At 40.5% G+C, this 24,187-nt stretch overlaps 1 protein-coding gene across 2 annotated transcripts; it reads left to right on the top strand.

The window, feature by feature from the left end:
- LOC123762636 (BET1-like protein) lies at positions 1 to 23,863 on the top strand. 2 transcript variants are annotated; one of them, XM_045749260.2, is made up of 3 exons: positions 1 to 125; positions 15,990 to 16,069; positions 23,271 to 23,863. In XM_045749260.2, the coding sequence occupies exons 1-3, from the start codon at positions 110 to 112 to the stop codon at positions 23,496 to 23,498; spliced, it is 324 nt and encodes a 107-aa protein (XP_045605216.1). In that variant the 5' UTR covers positions 1 to 109; the 3' UTR covers positions 23,499 to 23,863. The 2 variants fall into 2 exon arrangements, with proteins under 2 accessions (XP_045605216.1, XP_069196155.1); XM_069340054.1 differs by lacking the exon at positions 1 to 125 and adding an exon at positions 13,617 to 13,860.
- Positions 23,864 to 24,187: the final 324 nt, after the last annotated feature.

The raw sequence follows: 24,187 nt of genomic DNA on the forward strand, positions 1-24,187 counted from the left end.
CTGTGGTAGAAAAAAAAATCTAATCTTGATAGATCAAGAGAGCAGTTTAGTGATCCCTTATTACAAGTGAAAACAAACAACAGCAACAGTCACAGTCACAGCTGCCAACATGGCTAGTTGGGGAGGTAGGAAGTGCTATCCATATTCAATTTCTTTCTTTATTATCCACCCCATACCCATCCCGTGGGCGGTGATGTAAAGGATTACAGAGGCACATAATCTGTTCAGGAACTGAACCCTCTAGTTCGTTTAGCTAAGCAAATAAACAATTTTTTACGCTAGTTGCAAAATTATTAATGTTATATATACATGTACACATTCTCATACATACATGTACACACATATATATATATATATATATATATATATATATATATATGCGAACAAGCCTGAATGGTCCCCAGGACATATGCAACTGAAAACTCACACCCCAGAAGTGACTCGAACCCATACTCCCAGAAGCAACGCATCTGGTATGTACAAGACGCCTTAATCCACTTGACCATCACGACCGGACATAATGAGGTGATAGCCGAGGCTTGCTATGCCCAAGATAACTATCCGAGTGCCGGCGGTGGGGTGGTTCAAATAGCCTCGGCTATCACCTCATTATGTCCGGTCGTGATGGTCAAGTGGATTAAGGCGTCTTGTACATACCAGATGCGTTGCTTCTGGGAGTATGGGTTCGAGTCACTTCTGGGGTGTGAGTTTTCAGTTTTATATATATATATATATATATATATATATATATATATATATATATATATATATATATATATATATATATATATATATATATATATATATATATATATATATATATATATATATATATATATATATATATATATATATATGTCGTACCTAATAGCCAGAACGCACTTTTCAGCCTACTATTCAAGGCCAGATTTGCCTAATAAGCCAAGTTTTCATGAATTAATGTATTTTCGACTACCTAACCTAACCTAACCTAACTTTTTCTGCTACCTAACCTAACCTAACCTATAAAGATAGGTTAGGTTAGGTTAGGTAGGGTTGGTTAGGTTCGGTCATATATCTACGCTAATTTTAACTTCAATGAAAGAAAATTGACCTAATACATAATGAAATGGGTAGCTTTATCATTTCATAAGAAAAAAAATAGAGAAAATATATTAATTCATGAAAACTTGGCTTATTAGGCAAATCGGGCCTTGCATAGTAGGCTGAAAAGTGCGTTCTGGCTAATAGGTACGACATATATATATATATATATATATATATATATATATATATATATATATATATATATATATATATATATATATATATATATATGCAGAATAACCACATATGAAAAATAGAAAATGCTTAACGCGTTTTCGGCTAATTCGCCTTCATCAGAGCAAAGTAGAATTTGCTCTATTCTACTTTGCTCTGATGAAGGCGAATTAGCCGAAAACGCGTTAAGCATTTTCTATTTTTCATATGTGGTTATTCTGCATACTTGGATCAGTGTTTTTGTGATCATTGTTGCATATATATATATATATATATATATATATATATATATATATATATATATATATATATATATATATATATATATATATATATATATATATATATATATATATATATATATATATATATATATATATATATATATATATATATATATATATATATATATATATATATATATATATATATATATATATATATATATATATATATATATATATATATATATATATATATATATATATATATATATATATATATATATATATATATATATATATATATATATATATATATATATATATATATATATATATATATATATATATATATATATATATATATATATATATATAATGTCGTACCTAGTAGCCAGAACTCACTTCTCAGCCTACTATGTGAGGCCCGATTTGCCTAATAAGCCAAGTTTTACTGAATTAATATATTTTCTCTAATTTTTTTCTTATGAAATGATAAAGCTACCCATTTCATTATGTATGAGGTCAATTTTTTTTTATTGGAGTTAAAATTAACGTAGATATATGACCGAACCTAACCAACCCTACCTAACCTAACCTAACCTATCTCTATAGGTTAGGTTAGGTTAGGTAGCCGAAAACGTTAGGTTAGGTTAGGTTAGGTAGGTTAGGTTGTCGAAAAAACATTAATTCATGAAAACTAGGCTTATTAGGCAAATCAGGCCTTGCATAGTAGGCTGAGAAGTGAGTTCTGGCTATTAGGTACGACATATATATATATATATATATATATATATATATATATATATATATATATATATATATATATATATATATATATATATATATATATATATATGTCGTACCTAATAGCCAGAACGCACTTCTCAGCCTACTATGCAAGGCCCGATTTGCCTAATAAGCCAAGTTTTCCTGAATAAATGTATTTTTTCTAATTTTTTTCTTATGAAATGATAAAGCTACCCATTTCATTATGTATGAGGCCAATTTTTTTTTATTGGAGATAAAATTAACGTAGATATATGACCGAACCTAACCAACCCTACCTAACCTAACCTAACCTATCTCTATCGGTTAGGTTAGGTTAGGTAGCAGAAAAAGTTAGGTTAGGTTAGGTTAGGTAGGTTAGGTAGTCGAAAAAACATTAATTCATAAAAACTTGGCTTATTAGGCAAATTGGGCCATGCATAGTTGGCTGAGAAGTGCGTTCTGGCTATTAGGTACGACATATATATATATATATATATATATATATATATATATATATATATATATATATATATATATATATATATATATATATATATATATATCGTACCTAGTAGCCAGAACTCACTTCTTAGCCTACTATGCAAGGCCCGATTTGCCTAATAAGCCAAGTTTTCATGAATTAATATATTTTCTCTAATTTTTTTCTTATGAAATGATAAAGCTACCCAATTCATTATGTATCAGGTCAATTTTTTTTTATTGGAGTTAAAATTAACGTAGATATATGACCGAACCTAACCTATCTTTATAGGTTAGGTTAGGTTAGGTAGCCAAAAAGGTTAGGTTAGGTTAGGTTAGGTAGGTTAGGTAGTCGAAAAACAAATAATTCATGAAAACTTGGCTTATTAGGCAAATTGGGCCTTGCATAGTAGGCTGAGAAGTGCGTTCTGGCTACTAGGTACGACATATATATATATATATATATATATATATATATATATATATATATATATATATATATATATATATATATATATATATATATATATATATATTATATACATATACATATACATATATACATACACATACGTATCTAATCACCCACACAAATACACACATCAATGATCGTTGTGTCACAAGTGATCAACAAGAGGCTCACAACAGTCACTATACAAGGCACTTTACATCTATGGTGAGTCACACAGTTACTAGTCTTCCTCCACACCCACCCAACTGGGCGGCAGCTTTACAGTCATGTGTATGCATTACCTACAGTAAGCAAATTTTTTATACTTCGCTAAGATTTTGGGCAGCACATCATTATGAATGAAGTACTTGCACATTTCTTGGACTCTATTGATGGTATCTCTAAATTCCGCAATTTTTTCACATTCCATTATATAATGACGCAAAGTATGCGAATAGTTCTGCTGACAGAGTTTACATTTAGTCAAATCTACGTCAGCAGATGTTACAAACTCCCAGAGGTACTTTTAGCCGAGCCTAATCCCAGCAGTGGTAACATCTAGAAGTCTGCTAACATTATTGGATGACCCATAGACGTGCGGTTCTTCCTGCATTAGATAGAAATATGTCACTTTTAGCATAATTTCAGGAAATTTCTCAGGGTTTATATTGTGATTTATACATTGGTTTATTAAACCTGACTAGAATATAGACATGGGTCAATGAAGAGCAACAGAGGTCCCAGGAAAGAGCCTTGAGGCACTCCACTTACAACATATTCCCAGTCTGACTTAACCCCATTTTTACTAACTCTCTGTTTTCTTTAGTACAGCCATGCCCTAATCCAACATAATTTAACACCCCCAATACCATGGTCCTCTATCTTTTTAATCAGTCTTTCATGTGGCACTGTATCAAAAGCTTTGCTTTGTCAAGGTACACAACATCACAATCCTTACTGCCAGGATCAACTGCCTCAACTTTGCTGGAATAAAAAGATAGCAAATTTATTAAACATGAACGGCCATTTGTAAAACCATGTTGAGAATCATTTATTAATTTATGTTTTTCAAGATGCAGATGAATTGTATTTGCAATTATCGATTCAAGTAATTTTCCCACCATAAACGTTAGGCTAATTGGCTGATAGTTTGATGCAAGTGATCTATCTCTTTTCTTAAAAATTGGTACCGCATTAGCAACCTTCCATGACTCTGGCACGCTGCCTGACTCTATTGATTTATTAAATATGGTAGACAGCGGTTCACAAAGCTCCTCTTTGCATTGTTTAAGCACCCTGGCAAACACTTAATCCGGCCCTGGGGATTTGTTTGGTTTGAGTTTTACTATTTATTTAATTACATCCTCCCTGGTAACTGCTAAACTAGTCAACCTGTCCTCGTCCCCACCCACATAGACTTGTACAGCTGAAGGCATATTATTAAGTTCCTCTTTAGTAAATACAGAGATAAAATATTTATTAAATATACTACTCATCTCTTTATCATTATCCATTATCTGACCTGTCTCAGTTTTTAATGGACCTATCCTTTCCCTAATCTTTGTTCGATATAACTGAAAAGACCCTCTAGGATTTGTCTTTGTTTGCCCTGCTATGTGAGCTTCATAGTTCTCTTTGCCCTCCTTATCTCATTTTTTTGACATTTCTAATCAGTTGTATGAATTCCTGTTCTAAACTGACTTCCCCATTCTTAATCTTTTTGTACCCCACACTCTTTCTACCTATATGGTTCTTCAGATCCTTTGTTATCCATTTTGGGTCATTAGTACTCGATCTATTCAATTTGTATGGTATACTACATTCCTGTGCTTTGCTTAGAATATTTTTAAATGTTATATTTTGAATCCACATTGAAATCCCTTTTTATGTCACCTATCGCTGGGTTCACGTCTCGCTCCAAGACCGACCCACCCCTTATGCCCAAGACTTTCCAATCTATTTGACCCAAACAATTTCTTAGGATATTAAAATTAGCTTTAGGAAAATCTGGCACTTTAACAGAATTTTCTCCTACAGATCTATTCCATTCTATGCTAAATCTGATTTCTTTGTGATCACTGTTCCCAAGTACACTCCCAATTTCGATGTCATTAATCTGTGTTTTCCTGTTAGTTAACACTGAATCTAAAATATTAAAATATTATTTTCCCGCGTTGGTTCCTTAATGTGTTGTGTAAGAAAGCAGTTGTCAATTAATTCTATAAAATCTTCTGCTTCGTTATTCCCTGTTCTGTTAATTCAGTTTATTCCACTAAAATTAAAGTCACTCATGACACAAATACTGCTAGACCTAGATGCTCTAGATATTTCATCCCATAGGTGCTTTGCTTCCAACCTGTCTAAGCTTGGTAGCCGGTATATAACTCCTATTATAAGATTATTTGCGTTTTCATTTAATTCTATCCAAATAGTTTCTGTGTGTGCCTCAGTTTTGATTCCCTCTTTGAGACAACATTTCAAATTTTCCCTTACATATATGGCTACTCCCCCTCCTCGTCTAATATATCTATCTTTGTGGAATAGTTTAAAACCATTTATTTGGTATTCAGCTAGTAGTTCTCTATTTTCTACATTCATCCACGTTTCGGTAAGTGCAATAATGTCTATTTTTTCTGTGCAGACTTCTGAGTTTTTAAATCATTTATTTTGTTTCTTAGACTTCTACTGTTAGTGTAATATACCCTAAGTGTATTGTCATTTTGAGACCCTTCTCTTTCCCTGATCATTTTGCCAATTTGTTTTCCCCACAAATACGCACTTTTATTACCTCCTTTCTCCATATCGATTCCCATACTACTATCTACTAACAGTTTAAACCCCAACCCAAACAAACACCTCCAACCACGGGTTCCAACGAATTCGCAACAACAACAACCCCAGCCCTCGATAGATGCACACCATCCCGAGCATACATTTCATCTTTTCCATAGAAGTGTTCCCAGTTGTCTATGAAAGATATTACATTTGATTTGCAATATTTTTCCAGCCGGCAATTGACACCAAGTGCCCTCGACAACCATTCATTTCCAACTCCCTTTCTTGGAAGAATGCCACACATGATCAGGCTTCCTCCCTTGCTCCTAACTAATTCTATGGCTGTTTTAAACCTCTGAATTTGGTCTTCACTCCTAACTCGTCCAACATCATTTCCACCTGCACTAACACAAATAATGGGTTTGTTCCCATTCCTAGCCATAATATCATTCATGTTGTTTATAATATCGCCAATTTCAGCTCCTGGATAGCAAACCCTTAACCTGTTCCCCCTATCTCTGGCAAAAAAGTCCTATCTAAATACCTCATCTGGGAATCTCCTACAACCAAAATTTGCTTAGGTAATTCCTTTACTTTCTGAGCACTCTGAGGGACCTGCGCTTCATTGCTCTTCGTTGATTTCCCTTTCGAATGAACTGCAGGCTCACCACAGCACTCGTCCTCCAACATGGCAAATGAATTAGAAGTCCTTAGGATATCTGTAGGCGGCTTTCTCAAGATCTTCTTGAGACCTCTGTCCTTTACGACTTTCCAAGTGGAGGTCTTTTTAATACTGGTCTCCTCCTTTGTTTCTTCTGAGGTCTTTTTAATACTGGTCTCCTCCTTTGTTTCTTCTGAGGTCTTTTTAATACTGGTCTCCTCCTTTGTTTCTTCTGAGGTCTTTTTAATACTGGTCTCCTCCTTTGTTTCTTCCTGATGTAGTTTCAGCTGTTGTACCTCCTCCTCCCGTAAAGAGTCCAACTCTGTCCTTAGAGCTCCAACTAGACTCATCAGTTCCTTCACTACACCTTCCATATTGCTATGATAGTATTACTACAATCGGAGCTTCAGCTAACACACCCTCTCAATGTACGTTAGGGGTAGATTATGGAAAGGAGTTAGAATACATTAAGTAACATGGGTTTAATGTGTATAAGGTTAGGTTAGGTTAGGTTGGGGTGGGGGTAGGTTAGATTAGGTTGGGGTGGGGTAGGTTAGATTAGGTTGGGGTGGGGTAGGTTAGATTAGGGTGGGGTAGGGTAGGTTAGGTTGGGGTAAGTTAAATTTGGTTAGTATGGAATAATTTAAGTTAGGTTAGGTTAGGGTGTGGTAGGTTAGGTTGGGATGGGTTAGTTTGGGGTTAGGTTAGGCTGGGTTGGGGTGGGTTAGGTTAGGTTAGGCTGGGTTGGGATGGGTTAGGTTAGGTTTGGTTGGGGTAGATAGGTTAGTTGAAGAAGTGTTGTTATATTGTATCTCGGATTTTTACACCTGGGATGTGATTACATCGGTCTTCTTTGACATGCCAGTAATTCACCGTGTTGAATATCTGGGAGTGGTTGGAGGATGTGTCGTGGGAGTGTGTGGTTTATGTGGTTTTTCAGTCAACGTGCCAGGTCGTTGGGAGGTTTGTACAACTGAGGATTTCTTACTTCTGGTGCCGGTGGTTGGGGTTTGTGGCAAGTCATCCTGGGGAGTGACTTTGATAAGGCGTGCAAGGAGTTATTTAGGAGTTTTTTCATCATCTGTTCAAACGATGTGTATCCAGCAATGGTAGCTGTGTTTGGGCGGATGTCATCGTCTGTAGATGTCGATGGGATGTCTGTTGGGTCAGCCTTGGAGATAGGTTGAGTTACTTGTGTAAAGAATTTAGTTAGAAGTCGGTCCAGCATCTTTTCTAGTGCATTTTCAATGTGAGTGACAAGAGTTTCAACAAGATCGGGACTCAGTTGTACGTTTTGTGGGAGATGATTTGACTGGAGGCGCAGGATTGTCAGTGGCAGACATATCAGGTACACACAAAGGTTGTGGTTGAGTGTGAGATAGTGGTTGATGATGGACTGAGTTAGGTTGTTTCAATGCACTACTGTATTGCAGGTTGTTGGTGGGGAGAACCTTAGTTTTTGCTGTTGCTGCTATGTATGAAGGACATTGTTTGAATGTAAACTCATTACTGCCACCACAGTTTGAGCAGGTGAGTATATCTGATGCAAAGTCGTGTGTGTAATGGAAATCAGAGCATTTCCCACATGTCTTTGGTGCAGCCTTTTGATGTATTATTAAAACCTTTACATCTAAAACACTGAGTGGGACGTGGTATGTATACTTCTAGTTTTTGGAGGAAGCCGTCAAACAAATCCCTATCAGAAGGAATGTAGTCTAGAAAAGTAAGTAGGGCAGTGTTTGTATCACTCAGTTCTCCGTTTGTTCTTCGCATAAATTTTTTGACTTGGAAGATTTGAATGCCATGTGCCTGAAGTACTCACCTAGTTGTGCTTGCGGGGGTTGAGCTTTGGCTGTTTGGTCCCGCTTCTCAACTGTCAATTTACTGGTGTACAGATTTCTGAGCTGCTCGAGCTCTATCATATCTACATTTGAAACTCTGTATGGAATCAGCCTCCACCACATCACTTCCTAATGCATTCCATTTGCTAACTACTCTGACACTGAAAAAGTTCTTTCTAATGTCTCTGTGGCTCACTTGGGTACTCAGCTTCCATCTGTGTCCCCTTGTGTGTGTACCACCCATGTTGAATAATCCATCCTTGTCTACCCTGTCAATTCCCCCTGAGAATTTTGTATGTGGTGTTCATGTCTCCCCGAGCTCTTCTGTCTTCCAGCGACGTGAGGTGCAGTTCACGCAGCCTTTCCTCATAACTCATGCCTCTTAGTTCTGGAACTAGTCTAGTGGCATACCTCTGAACTTTTTCCAGCTTTGTCTTGTGCTTGACAAGGTATGGGCTCCATACTGTGGCTGCATACTCCAGGATTGGCCTTACATATGTGGTATACAGTGGGGCCTCGACTTACGATGGTAATCCGTTCCCAGAGACGGATCGTAAGTCGAAATATCGTAAGTTGAAGCAATTTTTCATATAAGAAATAAAGGGAATTGAATTAATCCATTCCCCACCCTCCAAAATATTAACTTACAAATACATTTTATACTGAATACAATGTTTTTTCTAACTACAGTACAGTGCATATGTTTATCTTACCTTTGTGGAGGACTCATGATGCATATGGAAGATGGTGAGGAGGTGGGGGGGAGGAGGAGAGGTGTTACTGTTTGGAAGGGGAGTCCCCTTCCATTATAACATCAGGCAGTGATGTTTTCTCTGGGGTACACTCTCTCCTACGTTTTGCCTGCATACCACTAGGACCTGGTTGTGATTCACTGCTTGTTTGTCTCACTAAAAACGTTTCCAGAAATTTTTGTTTTTCCATGTGTTTTAATTTTTATCTGTAGTTAAGCATCACAGTGTCATTAAAAAGGTTAAGGCAACGGCCTACTGCACCGTGATTTGTGTGAGTCGTTTCAGCAAAAGTTTACAATTCTTCCCATGCTGCTCACATTTTCTTAATTAATGAGGAAGGGACATTCTGTACTGTCTCCTCCTCCCCTGAAGAAATTTCCTCAGCTGTCTCTTGTTGCTGCTCCTTGTGAAGTTCTTCGGTGGTCAGTTCTTCGCTGGGTTTCTCCACCAGCTCGCAACACTATGAATGCCACTTCTTTTTCTAAATTTCTCAAACCATCCCCCTGCTCACCTTAAACTCTTTTGCATTTGCATTACTCGTTCCAGGGGTTTTCTTTAAAAGGTCTTCATGCAATTTCCTTGCTTTTTCATAAATGATGGCCTCTGAAACTATCACCCGCTAACTCCTTGCTGTGTATCCAAATTAATAATAACTGTTTAACATCCTCAAGTGTTTGTTCTATGTTTCGTGATTATTGATACGCCTTTTGCCACTTTAGCACTCATAATGTCCTTTTTCTTAGCTAGTATGGTGGATATCGTTGACTGAGAATTGTTGTACTGCCTAGCTAGTTCAACAACTCGCACACCATCTTCATATTTACGAATGATCTCTTGTTTTTGCTCTATGGTCATCCTTACATGGGTTTTCATATGTTAAACCTTACCACTGACTTTCTTGGGACCCATGGTGCAATATATAATAATTACCTGTACTTATATGTTCAAAAAGCAAAATATCACCACAAAAATGGAATTTCTTATAGGTGTGATCGTCACTAAGCGGGCAGCTGTAGTAAACTGAGGCAGGTCAACCCGCGTGACCAGGAACCACGCGCTCGGTCGACCCAAACGTGTACCAACAAATATCGTTAGTCGAGACACATCGTATGTCAAGCCGCATTTTTCGATCAAATTTACATCATAACTCGAAATTATCATAAGTCGGGGCAATCGTAAGTCGAGGTGCCACTGTACAAGGGTCTGAAGGATTCCTTACACAGGTTTCTGAAAGCAGTTCTGATGTTAGCTAGCCTTGCATAGGCCGCTGATGTTATTCTTTTGATGTGGGCTTCAGAAGACAGGTTTGGCGTGATATCAACTCCTTGATCTTTCTCTCTGTCTGTTCGTGAAGGACTTTATCTCCCATTCGGTATCCGGTGTCTGGCCTCCTATTTCCTCTTCCTAGTATCATTACCTTACATTTACTTGGGTTGAACTTTAATAGCCATTTGTTGGACCATTCCTTCAGTTTGTCTAAGTCATCTTGTAGCCTCATACAATCTTCCTCTGTCTTGATCCTCCTCATAATTTTTGCATCATCAGCAAACATTGAGAGGAATGAGTCTATTCCTTCTGGGAGATCATTTATGTATATATCAGAAATAGTATAGGTCCAAGGACTGATAAATGTGGGACTCCACTGGTGACGCCTCACCACTCCGAGACCTCACCTCTCACAGTGACTCACTGTATCCTGTTGCTTAGGTACTCCCTTATCCAGTGGAGTACCTTCCCTTTCACTCCTGCCAGCTTGTACACCAGTCTTTATGTGATACTGTGTCAAAGGGAAGTTGCACTAATGTCTACAACATGTCGGATTACATGTTTCACTAATCGGTTTCCTAGTGGTTGGTAGCATTTAACTTTGTATCCACAGATGTCAGTAATGTCTGAAAGATCTAGTTCCTCACTGTGTTTGTAGTCCATTGCGATTAAGTTCCTTTGTTTGTTAGGTCTAATATTGTGCACTTTGATCTTAAATAAATTGGGAATGGCATTATATAGGATACTTTTTGCCCTGCTATTTCCGAAAACACTCCTATCTTCGTCATCAAAGGCAATAATGAATGTCTGCAAACCAGGAGAACTTGTCCTAACTTGGTTGAGTGATGGATGTTGATACTCAGGTCGCAAAGGGCTGGGGTGGTCTCTGTTTACCTCTGTATGATTGTGGCATGGCCCCTTTAATCTGTTTGCCTAACTGTGATGTTTACTTTCCTGGAAACGTCCATCTCAATCCTTCTCTAAGACTGGGCAACAATCATGATCTATATGTTTGCCATGTGACAGTGTTTTCTTAAACCCTCAAAGGTATTGTGAATGTTTGTAGGAGAGATGCTGCACGCATCTCCAGCTGTCGCCATGTTGGGCCGCCACCCGTCTGGTCAACTAAAAGGCAGAGAAATCTGGTCTAACTCTGACACTGGGGAGATGTATTTTTCTAGTTGTATTCACCTTAGTGGGGGGCTTGTGGGGGGTTGAGCTCTGTCTCTTTTGGCCTGCTTCTCAACTGTCAATCAATCGACTTTTTTTTTTCATACACACACACCCTAGGAAGAAGCTTGTAACAGCTGTCTTACTCCCAGGTACCTATTTACTGCTAGGTAACAGGAGCATCAGGGTGAAAGAAACTCTGCCCATTTGTTTCCGCCATTGCTAGGGATCGATCCAGGGCCATAAGACTACGAATCCAGAGCGCTGACCGCTCAGCCACAGGCCCTATATCTGACACTTGTATTGACCCATGTCTGAATCTTGCATTGACCCATGTCTGAATCTTGCATTGACCCATGTCTGAATCTTGGATTGACCCATGTCTGAATCTTGCATTGACCCATGTCAGAATCTTGCATTGACTCATGACTGAATCTTGCATTGACCCATGTCTGAATCTTGCATTGACCCATATCTGAATCTTGCATTGCCTGGGGGTCGCTGCCTAGGGGACGCTGCCTGGAGGTTGATAAAAAACGTGTCTCAATTTTTCCTATTGGGAAAGAATACTGTTGTAAGGCAGTATCTTGAGTTATCTTGAGATGATTTCGGGGCTTTTTAGTGTCCCCGCGGCCCGGTCCTTGACCAGGCCTCCACCCCCCGGAAGCAACCTGTGACAGCTGGCTAACACCCAAGGTACCTATTTTACTGCTAGGTAACAGGGGCATAGGGTGAAAGAAACTCTGCTCATTGTTTTTCGCCGGCGCCCGGGATCGAACCCGGGACCACAGGATCACAAGTCCAGCGTGCTGTCCGCTCGGCCGACTCTTCATCAACCTAGATTGACATAATACCTGGTACAAATACCTGTTGGACCTCAGAAATTTATAGATTTTTAAAGTTTTCTGATTAGATCTTTTGGCTGGGTGAAGGGACATGAGGCTGGCTTGGCTAAGAGGTGCCAGTAATCATTGGGTTAGTGGGCTCATTGAAATTGGGTTTTTACTAGGCAAGAGGTCATTGGAAGATATTGTTGCATTTTTCCTGACTGGGTTGAGTAGTTTTTGCTGTTAGGCTACAAATTTTTGTTTGATTGCCTAGAGTTCTAAGATGCTATTGTATGGGGGTCACTGGATGTTAGAATTCTTCCAGCAGGTCTTTGTTAGGTGATACCTCGAATGGTGTTGAAGGGGGAGGGGTTGCTTAAGCATCTGTCGAACAGTATTTACTTGGCCATAAGACGATTTTTAGCTGCAAGGCTTAGTGTTTATCCATGACACGGGAATGACAGGGAACCTGTTCATTCCCATGAACCTGTCAACAGGCCAGTGCCTGTTGTGTCCAGTATATCAGATACATTTGTCTGGTAAATTACTCTCTACTACCAGTCAACCCAACATTGTATCCATAATTCACTCACTTAAAACAAAGCTGGGAACATTAGTGATATACCTTCTATGAAATACAGTGGCACCTCAACATACGATTGCCCCTACTTACGATAATTTCAAGTTACGATGTAAATTTCATCGAAAAATGCGACTTCGACATCCGATGGTGTCATCGACTTCCGATATTTGTTGGTACACGTTCGGGTCGACCAAGCGCGTGGTTTCCCAGTTATGCGGCCGACCTGCCTCAGTTTACTACAGCTGCCCTGCTTAGTGAAGATTGCGCCTATAAGAAATTCTGCTTTTGTGGTGATTTTTTGCAATTTGAACATTAAAGTAATTATTATATATCACGCCATGAGTCCCAGGAAAGTCAGTGGTAAGGCTCAACATATGAAAACCCATGTAAGGATGACCATAGAGCAGAAACAAGAGTACAGAATGTCTCTTCCTCAACAATTAAGAAAATGTGTGCAGCATGTGAAGAATTGCAAACCTTTGCTGAAATGACTCACCCAAATTAAGCTGCAGTAGGTCGTTGCCTTATCCTATTCAATGACACTGTGATGCATCATTACAGACAAATGTTAAAATGAAGGGAAAACAAATGGCTCTTGACAAATTTGTAGTGAGACAAACAAGCAGTGAACCACAACCAGGTCCTAGTGGTATTCAGGCAAAATGTAGGAGAGAGAGTACCCTAGAGAAAACATCACTGCCTGATATGATAATGGAAGGGGACTCCCCTTCCAAACAGGAACAACTCTCTTCCTCCCCCCTCATCACCATCTTCCATACGCCATTAAGAGCCCTCCATAAAGGTAAGAGACACTTTGGTACTGTATTGTAGTTAGAAAAAAACATTGTATTCAGTATAAAATGTATTTGTATGTTAATATTTTGGAGGGTGGGGAACGGATTAATTCAATTCTCTTTATTTCTTATGGGAAAAATTACTTCGACTTACGATATTTTGACTTACGATTCGTCTCTGGGAACGGATTAGCATCGTAAGTCGAGGCCCCATTGTGTAAGAGTGCTGTCCCTGCTCTTGCACTACCTATAGCTCTGCTATTCAACAAATCTCTACTGTCATACTTTCCTGACAAAAAAAAGCACGCGTAACGCCAGTTCATAAATGAGGCGAGACAGGTGACATAAACAATTACAAACCAATATCAGATCTACTGATACTATAAACAAATATTTGAAAAAATAATTTTACAAAGAGCTCTATTTCTACCTCGTGAAACTCAACATATTATGTCCTTGCCTGTTTGGCCTCCATTCCAAAAGAAGTACCAATGATGCCATTATTAGTCTACTTAATATAATCTACACAGCCCTAGACAAAAATGAGTTCCCAATTAGTCTCTTCATTGACCTGACAAAGGCCTTTCATATTGTAAACCATAACTACCTCATACTTAAACTTTACCACTATGAAATCCAAGGCCTTGCTCTGAACTGTATTCGATCCTATCTTGGTGACAGAAACCTATATGTAGCCATCAATGACATAACCTCCCCACTCTACCATTAACCATAGGAGCGCCACAGGGCAGCATGTTTGGACCTCTCCTATTTCTTGTATACATCAATGAATTGCCAAATGCTTTTAACATTCTTAGGCCTAAACTATTTGCAAACGATACTACCTTCATTTACTCAAGACCCCAACCCTCACACACTAAATAATATTGTAAATAATGAATTAAAATAAGTCCACTCATGGATATCAACCAACAAACTCACACTAAACATACAAAAAACCTACTACATTTTATTTGGAAGTAAATCATCTAACCTAATTCAACTTCAGAAAGACAATGTTAACATTAGCAATACAAATGAATGGAGTTTCATTGGCCTATACATTAACAGCAGTCTAAACTTCAGCACCCACATTCAACACACCCACATACAACAAAAATAAAGTCTTAGAAACTGTCGGCATACTCTTTAAAATCAGATATTATGTTCTCCACTCTGCTCTCCTCTCATTATACACTTGCTACTCTATCCCTGTCTTACATATGGTATCTGTGCATGGAGTTCATCCACTGCAAATTACCTCAAGCCCGTCATCACCGAGCAAAAATCTGCTATAAGAACTATAGCAAACTCTCTTCCAGCAGCACACAGCCCCTCTGGTTAAGTCCCTAAACATGTTAAACATACACTCACTCTACACATTCACATGTGCTATTTACATGTACAAAATTTTGTTCCTAAATGCTACTTCTGATCTGAAACGCTTCCTTGGTAGATGTAATAGAACCCATGAGCACCACACCAGAAATAAATCTCTCTTTGATATTCCCAGTCAAACTAAATCTGTGCAAACACTTCATGCAAATTAAAGGACCCAGTCTATGGAACTCATTCCCTAATGAATTAAAAAATTGTCCAACAAACTGCCTTATTCAAAAGTAAAACCAAAAATTACCTAATTTCATCCTCGCAATTTTCTATTTATTCTTCAAACTCACACTATATCTTGTGCTATGCACTCCTCCAATATTAGTAATTAAAACATGCATCTTCATCAGTATAATCATCCTCTATTTATATTGAAGTTATTATGTTGAACTCCAATTTTGCTACAATATACCTATTCATCTTACCTTATCTATTAGATAAGGACCAGCCCAAAATGCTATGAATATCATCAATAATATATGCTTTTATTAGACAATATATGCTATGAATATAAGACATATCTAGTATGTGTGCTAGTGGCCTTACAAGAATCTAAGAACACCAATGTTATGTACTTGCACAAACCCAATGTACCTTCATGTATATAAATAAATAAATAAATAAAATAAAAGTTTTCCTAGGATGATTTTAACAATTTGCATTTATAACAAAGTATTTATTATTCAAGAAACAGAAAGAAGCAGAGACTTCATTGAGAGTTAATTAATAAAAGTTGAACGACTTGCAGGGGCTGAAGAGAGTGAGCTGGACAGTCGCAACCAGCAAAGGTCATATGCTCTTGCTGGAAAAGTATCAACACTGCGATCAGTGAGTATGTAGTTTTGTTTATCAAAGTATGAACATTCACTCTACTGCATTTACAGGTTTGTCACTTTGAGTAGTAAGGTAAAATATCTTTATAATAACCAAGAAGCACATTTAGGCAAGTAAAATATACTTGCCTACCTACCTAATATACCTACCTTTCTGGGGAAGCCCCTTGTGGCTTCCTGAAGCTACACGCTGAGATGGCACCATCTGCTAGGTTACATGAGCCATGGAGTTTTAGGCCTACCAGAGACCAGAGCTAAAATTTCAGAGTTGCAGGGAGCAGTTGCAACCTAACCAGGAAAGGCAACTAGAAAGTCAGCAAGTCAAAACAAACTACTGCTGGATTCAAAAGAGACCGAAGCCTTGAAACCTTCTGAAAGAACTCCAACTACTGTATGTAAATAAATTACAGAATTTTCTAGAATCTAGTGCAAGCTGATTCGCCCCCATTTGTTTGGCAGGGGAACAGGGAGTAGCTCACCACCTGCTAGGATCTGAGCTGTTAGTTCTACCACTGATGTAGTGCATACCTTGTCACCTCTTTTCCAAGCTGGCTCCAGTGTTCTGCCTATACAGCTGAGTGGTGTGGTGATTGCCCATGGTGGCATTTACTACCATGCAGTATAATTCCCCTAAGTGTAGTTACAGGATGAGAGCTACGCTCGTGGTGTAGCTCTCATCCTGTAACTACACTTAGGTAATTACACTGCACAGTAGTAAATGCCACCAAGGGCAAACACCACACCACTTAGCTGAATAGGCAGATCACTGGAGCCAGCTTGGAAAAGAGGTGACAAGGTATGCACTACAGTCAGTGGTGCTTGGAGTTGCATGTGCTCAGGGTTACCTTCCATGAGTGGTCCCCTAGTTCTGTCCTTACATTTCCAGAATTTTTTCACTGTAGTGTTTGGTATTCCCTCCCTGAAAGGTCCGCCTCACTTGTAACCCTCATCCAAGGTGAGTCAGGTGTCTTGTGGCTTCACTGTTTTGGCCCAAGTCGGGTGCAATGTTAGCTGGTGGGAGAGCACTGTTAGGTTTGCTTGCTTAACGTTTCCAGCATCCTGAGGTCGGCCTTCACAACCGTGTAAATTAGGCCATGTCAGGGTTACTTTTAGGTCCAACTGTAGTGATCCCTCTGCATGGATGTCCTGCTTGGTCCTCCTCGTGTCCTCCTCTTCCCTGCGTGTCCTCTTCCCTGTTGGACCAAGCTCTCACAAGTCAAGCCTGGCCTTGGGCCAGGCTTGGGGAGTAGAACAACTCCCATAACTCCATCAAGCAGGTATCAATGCAAGTTGGTTTATGCTTCAGGCCCTGGGAATCCCCTTCCAGGTTTGTGGTCCTGTAGATATTCCCCTCTAAATCGGTTCTCGCCTTGTACAAGTTTGAGGGGTTGTTTGTCATCTGTGGTATGCGTTGATGTTCACTTGTTCTGCCTCCGCTATGCTGCCTGTGAAGTCAGTGACACCTTTGGCCCCAAGCCCGTTGGAGTTTGGCCACCCCATGGGGGATCTTTTTTTTTTTTTCCTTCTGATGTCTTTGAGTGTTTCAGGCAGCTTGTGCTTTGTGTTGGATTAGTTTGTCTCTGGCAGTCTAGATTATACAGGAATGCCTAGTTGGATGCTCTGGAGCTCCCCTGACCCGGTGTTTAGGTCTTGGAATGAGGGACGTCGGTGATTTCCCCCTTGGTTCTGACTGCATCTTCCCTTTCCTTTGTGTGTGGTTAGCCCTTTCTCTGATCTTCCTTCCCCCCCCCCCCCCTTCCCCTGCTTCCGACCCTAGAACTTCCGAGGGTTTCCTGGTTGGGGCAAGTGCTTAGCTCATAATGTGGCTCTGCCAGCTCTGGGAGCTGCCCATTCCGATTCAGGCCTGGGAGCCAGTTAAGCCAGCTAGTCCCACTGGGGCTTTGAGGTTTTTCTTTTCAGCTGGCCTCTTCTTTTGTAACCCTTCTCTTGGACTCCACTTTTCTATCCTGGGCAGTGGGAGTGGATGCTAGCTCAGCCCCGGGGCCTCTCAAGAACAGCTTCCAGGGCTTGTGGAAATCTCATACTGATGTTTCATCGACTCCTGATGGTTCTTTGTTCCCTTTATAGGGGTTCACTGTTAAAGGAGTGGGTTGTTTTGTGGCCTCCCTCACTGTATGTATGTTACTATGTGCCTCTCCCCAAGGTTCAGTTCTATGTTCCTTTGGGCCTGTTGGTATTGTCCTTTAGGAGGTTTCCTTACTCTTGGGTTCCTCCTTCAGTGCCTCAGGAGGCATTCTTCACATTCCTCCTGAGAGACCAGGTTTATGTCTCTTTGCTGGCCTTTTCCTCTTTTGGGTTTGGGTTTTTTCTCCTTATCATTTTACGAGGCTCCGGTGTCTTCCTGGCTAATGAACTTTCCTTGTGTGGGTGGTTATGGAGGACCTTTCTTATGTGCCTGGTTATGGAGGACCTTAGTAGCTGCCTGTTTACTCTTGTTTTTTTCTCGGTGCAAGGGTCTCGTTGAGCTCCATGCTTCAGTGCTTTTGTTACCAGGGGCACTTGCGGTGGTTGAACTTTGTGTAAATTTCCATTTGGTTTCCGTCATGTTAGTTTTCTGGATGGAGGGCCTCTTGTGGGGATCTTGGCCTCTGCTGTGCCTTCGTTGACTGCACTCCCAGAGCTGACTGCTCCCATGCATCAGGGATGGTGGCCTCGTTCTTCACCACCCGATCTATGTCAAGAGGCTGTTTTAGGGCCATTCTTTGGATTTTGGTGTGGGCCTCGGCTCTCTTGTTCGCCTCTTCTTTTTTGCCTCTATTCTTTTCGCTGTGCTGCTTGTTGGATCGGTGACACCTTAGACCAGTAAAGCATTGAATTCTTCAAGGAACCCTTGAAGCATTCCAATAGGGTTGTTCTGGAACTCACATGAGAGAATATACAGAAGGTGATTACAGGCTGTCAGTTTTTGTAATTTAATTACTGAATATAAAATAGATTCTAACAATACTGTACTTGATAGTACAGTGGTACCTCGGCTTACGAATGCCCCTCTTTACGAACCTTTCGGGTTACGAGTTCGATTTCTTTGGAAAATTTGAATCGGGTTACGAACTTTACCTCAGGAAACGAGTTTGTTGATACGCGTATGGCCGACCTAGAGCATGGTGGCACTGGCGATCGTGCCTCAGTTTACCAGTGCCTCCCTCCTAGTGACTATTGTGCCTGAATTCTTTGCAAGGGGCCTCGTAGCCTGGTGGATAGTGCGCAGGACTCGTAATTCTGTGGCGCGGGTTCGATTCCCGCACGAGGCAGAAACAAATGGGCAAAGTTTCTTTCACCCTGAATGCCCCTGTTACCTAGCAGTAAATAGGTACCTGGGTGTTAGTCAGCTGTCACGGGCTGCTTCCTGGGGGTGGAGGCCTGGTCGAGGACCGGGCCGCGGGAACACTAAAGCCCCGAAATCATCTCAAGATAACCTCAAGATAACCTCAAGAAGGATTTACAGTAAATGGTACATGTGTTGTTGAACTAGCTAGGCAGTACAACAAATCTTCAGGGGGAGGAGGAGGAAGCAGTAGAGGATGTCCCTTCTTCATTAAGAAAATGTGTGCAGTATAGGAAGAACTGCAAAGTTTTGCTGAAAAGAATCACCCAGATAAAGCTTTAGGAGGCCGTTGCATTGATCTTATTAATGACAATGTGATGTCTCACTACAGACAAGAGTTACAAAGAAGGGAGAAGCAATCTTAAATGGAACGATTTCTAGTGAGAAAATCAAGCAGTGAGCCAGAAGCAGGTCCTAGTGGAATGCAGGCAAATTGTGCCAGTGTGTGTGTGTACCTCAGAGAAGTCATCATTGCCTGATGTTATAATGGAAGGGAACTCCCCTTCCAAATAGTAACCCCTCTCCTCCTCCCTCCCCTCCTCACCGTCTTCCATATGCCAACAGGAGTCATCAGTAAAGGTAAGTAACAACTTGTACATACTTTTGTATTTAAGATTTGGGTGAATTAGGTATAAAATTTACTTTGAAGTTAATTTTTATGGGAGTCTGGGACGGATTAATTAATTTCCCCCTTATATCTTATTGGGAAATTCGCTTCGGTTTACGAATTTTCGGGTTATGAACCGTCTCTAGGAACGGATTAAATTCGTAAACTGAGGTACCCCTGTATAACATATCCAATTTGGTTAAATTGGCTACCCTTATTAATAAATGCACTGGACCTATCAGGCCACCTTCTACAACTCGTAATCTCAGCCAAAATCCCAAATTCTAAATCATCACTAAAACACTACTACACCTGGTTAGTCTCCTATACAATTACTTACTGCAGACTCAACTCAGGTCAGCAAGATCACATCGGCTCTTTTGGTTTCTGGTTTTTCTTTGTCGCTGCTACAGGCAGATATAGAGATACTTTATAGAACCTCGACTTCCACAAGACTGCCTTCCAGCCGGTCACAGCCTTCACCACCACACCCAATCTTCCAGAGACATTATAATCATATTAAATGTAAATCTCCTTGTTTACAAGAACTTTGGATCACCATTTGTGACTTCTTGGCTGAAACATTGGCTTAGGCGGGTTAAGGCTGTCATAATCTCTTTGACCTTGCCTCGATGTGTGACCTGCCTATTCACATGTACTACCACTCCTTTCAACCATCATTTGTTAAGTGTTGTTGTGCTTGATTCACTAGTTAATACTTACTCCTAACTTGTAAATTACAACATTCCTGTGGTGCATTCAGATGTCCCTGGTTGGTTCTGACATTGGTTTGGACTTGGCTGGGCCTTATTGGGGATTCTTGCCCAATTGTCACTTGTCCCTACTGCTTGCAGGTGTGCTCTGGCTGCAGCACAGCCATCTGTTGATATTAAGTTAGCCTTGGGTGGCTCAGTGGATGCTTGAGAAGTTGTGCTGGGAGCCTGTACTTAGCCTGCCTCATGTTTTCTCTGGGATAAGGTTTGGCTTTAGAGGCTGTTCTGGTTTTCTTCATGGCAGCCCTTATCACTGCCTGCCGAAGATCATTGAGTGCAGCTTCTGTTGGCCCTGCTGCAGGCTGCTGTGTCACTGGCTTCTTCAGGCTTTTTGGGGTTCAGTTTCCTGGCACCTTCCTCCGCACTTCACTTAACGTATCCTGGATGCCTTGGCTGTGGGTTGAGGCTTTGTGACCAGTGTTCACCAGGCCTGACCAGGGTCGTTGGTCTCTCCTTCATCAGGGTCGCAGTACAGTTTGGGAGTTTGCAGAGAGTTTGGATTGCTCCAGTTCCTATTCGGACTATCCTCCCATGGTTCATCGTCTCAACTGGGGAGTTTCACTTCAGTACCTGCCTCTTTAGAGCTGGACGCACAAGTGGCTCTTCTGGGTTCTCGGGTTTGGATCTCCATGCCATTCATGTCCAGGGAGTGTCCACTGTTCTCAATAATGGTCTATCCCTGTTCCCTCCCATCTCCATGTAGTGGACCATCAATGCTGATTCCTTCTTGCAGCTTTGTGAGATGTTCTGGCACCCAGACAAGAGGTTCTTCGCATTGGCGTGGTCTCGGTACTTCCCTCTGTATGTGGCACCATTCCCCAATTGCCAGGCCCTCAGAGTAGATGCCTTTCAGCTGAACTGGTTGAGGTGGGGGGATTCCTGCACCTCTTTTTCCTGATCCAGCTGTTGCTCCAGGGTCCTAGTCAGGTTGGAGTCCTTCAGGGGGTAGGGTGATCCTTCTGGCTCCTTGGTAGCTAGCTCAGCTTCGGTTTCAGGCGTTGCTTACTCGGTGTCTGAACCTGGGCATTTTTCTTCAGCTTTAGTAGGTCGGCTCGGTGACGTACTTAGCTGGTTCGAACCTTCTCCTCCACTCTTCGCATATGTCATTTTTTATGCGTGTTTATCGCCTTCTATTTGGTGATCAGGTGGCTTCGTTGATGGTGTCCCACCTGCAGTCTACCTTCGCGACAATAATTTGAGGTTTCATAGTAGTGTGTTGTTTCACCTCCAGCCTTCTCGTATTACCACCTGAGGCTACTTGGTCTCTGAACTATGTTCTTTAAGTCTTTAGTTTTTGGTTTCTCTTGCTTCAGGTTGATGAGTGGATGAGCTTCAAGCTCTCCTCTGATGGTGAGGGTTCTGTTCTCTTGGCCCTGGTGGGTGAGTTGTTTCGTGCTGCAGTCGACTCCTTTTCTAACAAAGTATGAATTGGTTCATTTAAAATGTAGGTTCTTTGGTCATTGATGCTTGTTTGGTTTGTTCGGGGGGTGTATGATGTATTGTGTCTGCTGACATCTGTCCATCACTATTTTCATGCCACTGATTCTGTCTCAGTGGATGCTTTGCAGGTTGTCCTCTCACCTTTGTCCCCTGTTCCATGGCTCTTCTTTCTTGGATCATCTGCAGTGTTAATAAGTCTGCCCTACCTGCAGTTTACCCTCGTGCCCATGATGTTCGGAATTATGCCACTCTCTCGGCTGTGTTTGAGAATATGTCCAGCCCTAATATTCAGGTGAGGGAGTTTTTGAGGTTCTGGCGGTCCAGTATCTTGTCATTGTGCCCTGGCACTTTTGTGTGGCTTTGGGTCATGTCTCTAGGCTGTGGGTCCCTTCTTCAGCTTAGTTCTTGTGGTGCACCATCCTACTTGGTCATTGTCCTTTTGTTTTCCTATTATGTGGGTAATTAGCTTCAGGAAGCCATAAAGGGTTCCCCCAGAAATGAATGTAATGAAAAGGCAATTTCTGGGTGATCCCTGGTCGCTCCCTGATAAACCTTCAAGGTTATTGGGGGTTGGCTACATCTATCATAGAACTGAGGGTTTAGTAGCTGGCTGACCCGGAGCTACCACCCCTTTCCCCCCAAGCCAGTGGGGAAGGAGGGGCAAACAAGCTTGTGCAAGTTTCAAGAGATTTTGATAATTTGCTTACATTGTTGGGGTAATTCTTGAGGTTGCAGTCTTTTGAAGTTAGCAGTGGTTTGTTTTGCTTTGTTGGTTTTCTCGCTGCCTTTCCTAGTGGAGGCATACTGTAAATACATAAATGTCACCACTCCCTGCACTTCTGTGAAGTGGCTAGCTTCTGGCACTGGTCCCCAGTAGGCTTTAGAACTCCTGTAGCAGATGTGACTTAGTAGATTGTACACTATCAAGTGATAGCAGCTTCAGGAAGCCTACCAGAACTCACTCTGAAATTGGCATTTCATTACAGTCAACACTAGATTTTCTGTTTACTACCATATTTTTTGTTTTCAGCTTGCCCTTGACATAGAAAATGAAGCTTACGAACACAATAGACTGCTGGATGGTGTCAGCAATGATTTCTCCAGTGGTGAAGGCCTCTTATCTGGCAGTACAAACCGAGTTAAAAATCTCTTGATGTCTGGTCGACAGAATCGCAAAGCAATGTGTTACATGGCAGGATTTGTTGTTGTATTTGTGCTTATATTGTGGTATCTAATATCTAGACTGACTTCTGGATAATAACTTGCATAGATATGGATAGCCTCAGAAAATATTTATAGTTTTGAATATCATTGAAAAGCATGTTTTGGAAGACAGTAGAGTATATATGAATTTTTTAGGATCTGAGTATGTAGGTTATGCATTTAATAATTACAAATTTTGATGGAATTTTTTTTATTACCAGAGGTCTATAACTTTTAAACCTCTTAAAAGCAAATACTGTACAGTGGAACCTCGGTACTCAAACTATTGGTTCCTGAAGGTGGGTTGAGTGCCAATCTGTTTGAGTACTGAACAGTTTTTTCCCATAAGGAGTAATGTAAATTGGCTTAATTCGTTCCAGACCACAAATAAATATATTGATGCAATAAATGCAAATACAGTATACACTTTACCTGCACCTAGGAGAGTTGATGTCATATATGGCAGGTGGTGAGGCAGAGGAAGAGAGATGTTATGCTTTGGTAGGGAATCACCTATCATTATCACAGCTTTGTCAGGGCTGTGATAATGATCACAGCCCTGTGATCCTATCAAACCATCTTTCACCTATCAAACAGCTTTTTGTTTGTTCACAAAAACTTTGCACATTCCCTTCCCCATTTTGCACACATCTTTTTTATTAGAGAACTAGACTTAGGCATACCAAACATTGTGGCAAGAGCAGACACATGGGCACCACTTTCATATTTTGTTAAGATTTCTTT

This window comes from Procambarus clarkii, chromosome 5 (genome assembly GCF_040958095.1).
Source record: "Procambarus clarkii isolate CNS0578487 chromosome 5, FALCON_Pclarkii_2.0, whole genome shotgun sequence".
Classification (NCBI taxonomy): domain Eukaryota; kingdom Metazoa; phylum Arthropoda; class Malacostraca; order Decapoda; family Cambaridae; genus Procambarus; species Procambarus clarkii.

Coding starts and splice junctions, on each gene's coding strand:
- LOC123762636 (XM_069340054.1), top strand. CDS start 13,632: ATGAAGGGAAAACAAATGGCTCTTGACAAATTTGTAGTGAGACAAACA. Junction 13,861..15,989: donor ATTAAGAGCCCTCCATAAAG/GTAAGAGACACT, acceptor AACGACTTGCAG/GGGCTGAAGAGAGTGAGCTG. Junction 16,070..23,270: donor AAGTATCAACACTGCGATCA/GTGAGTATGTAG, acceptor TTTTGTTTTCAG/CTTGCCCTTGACATAGAAAA.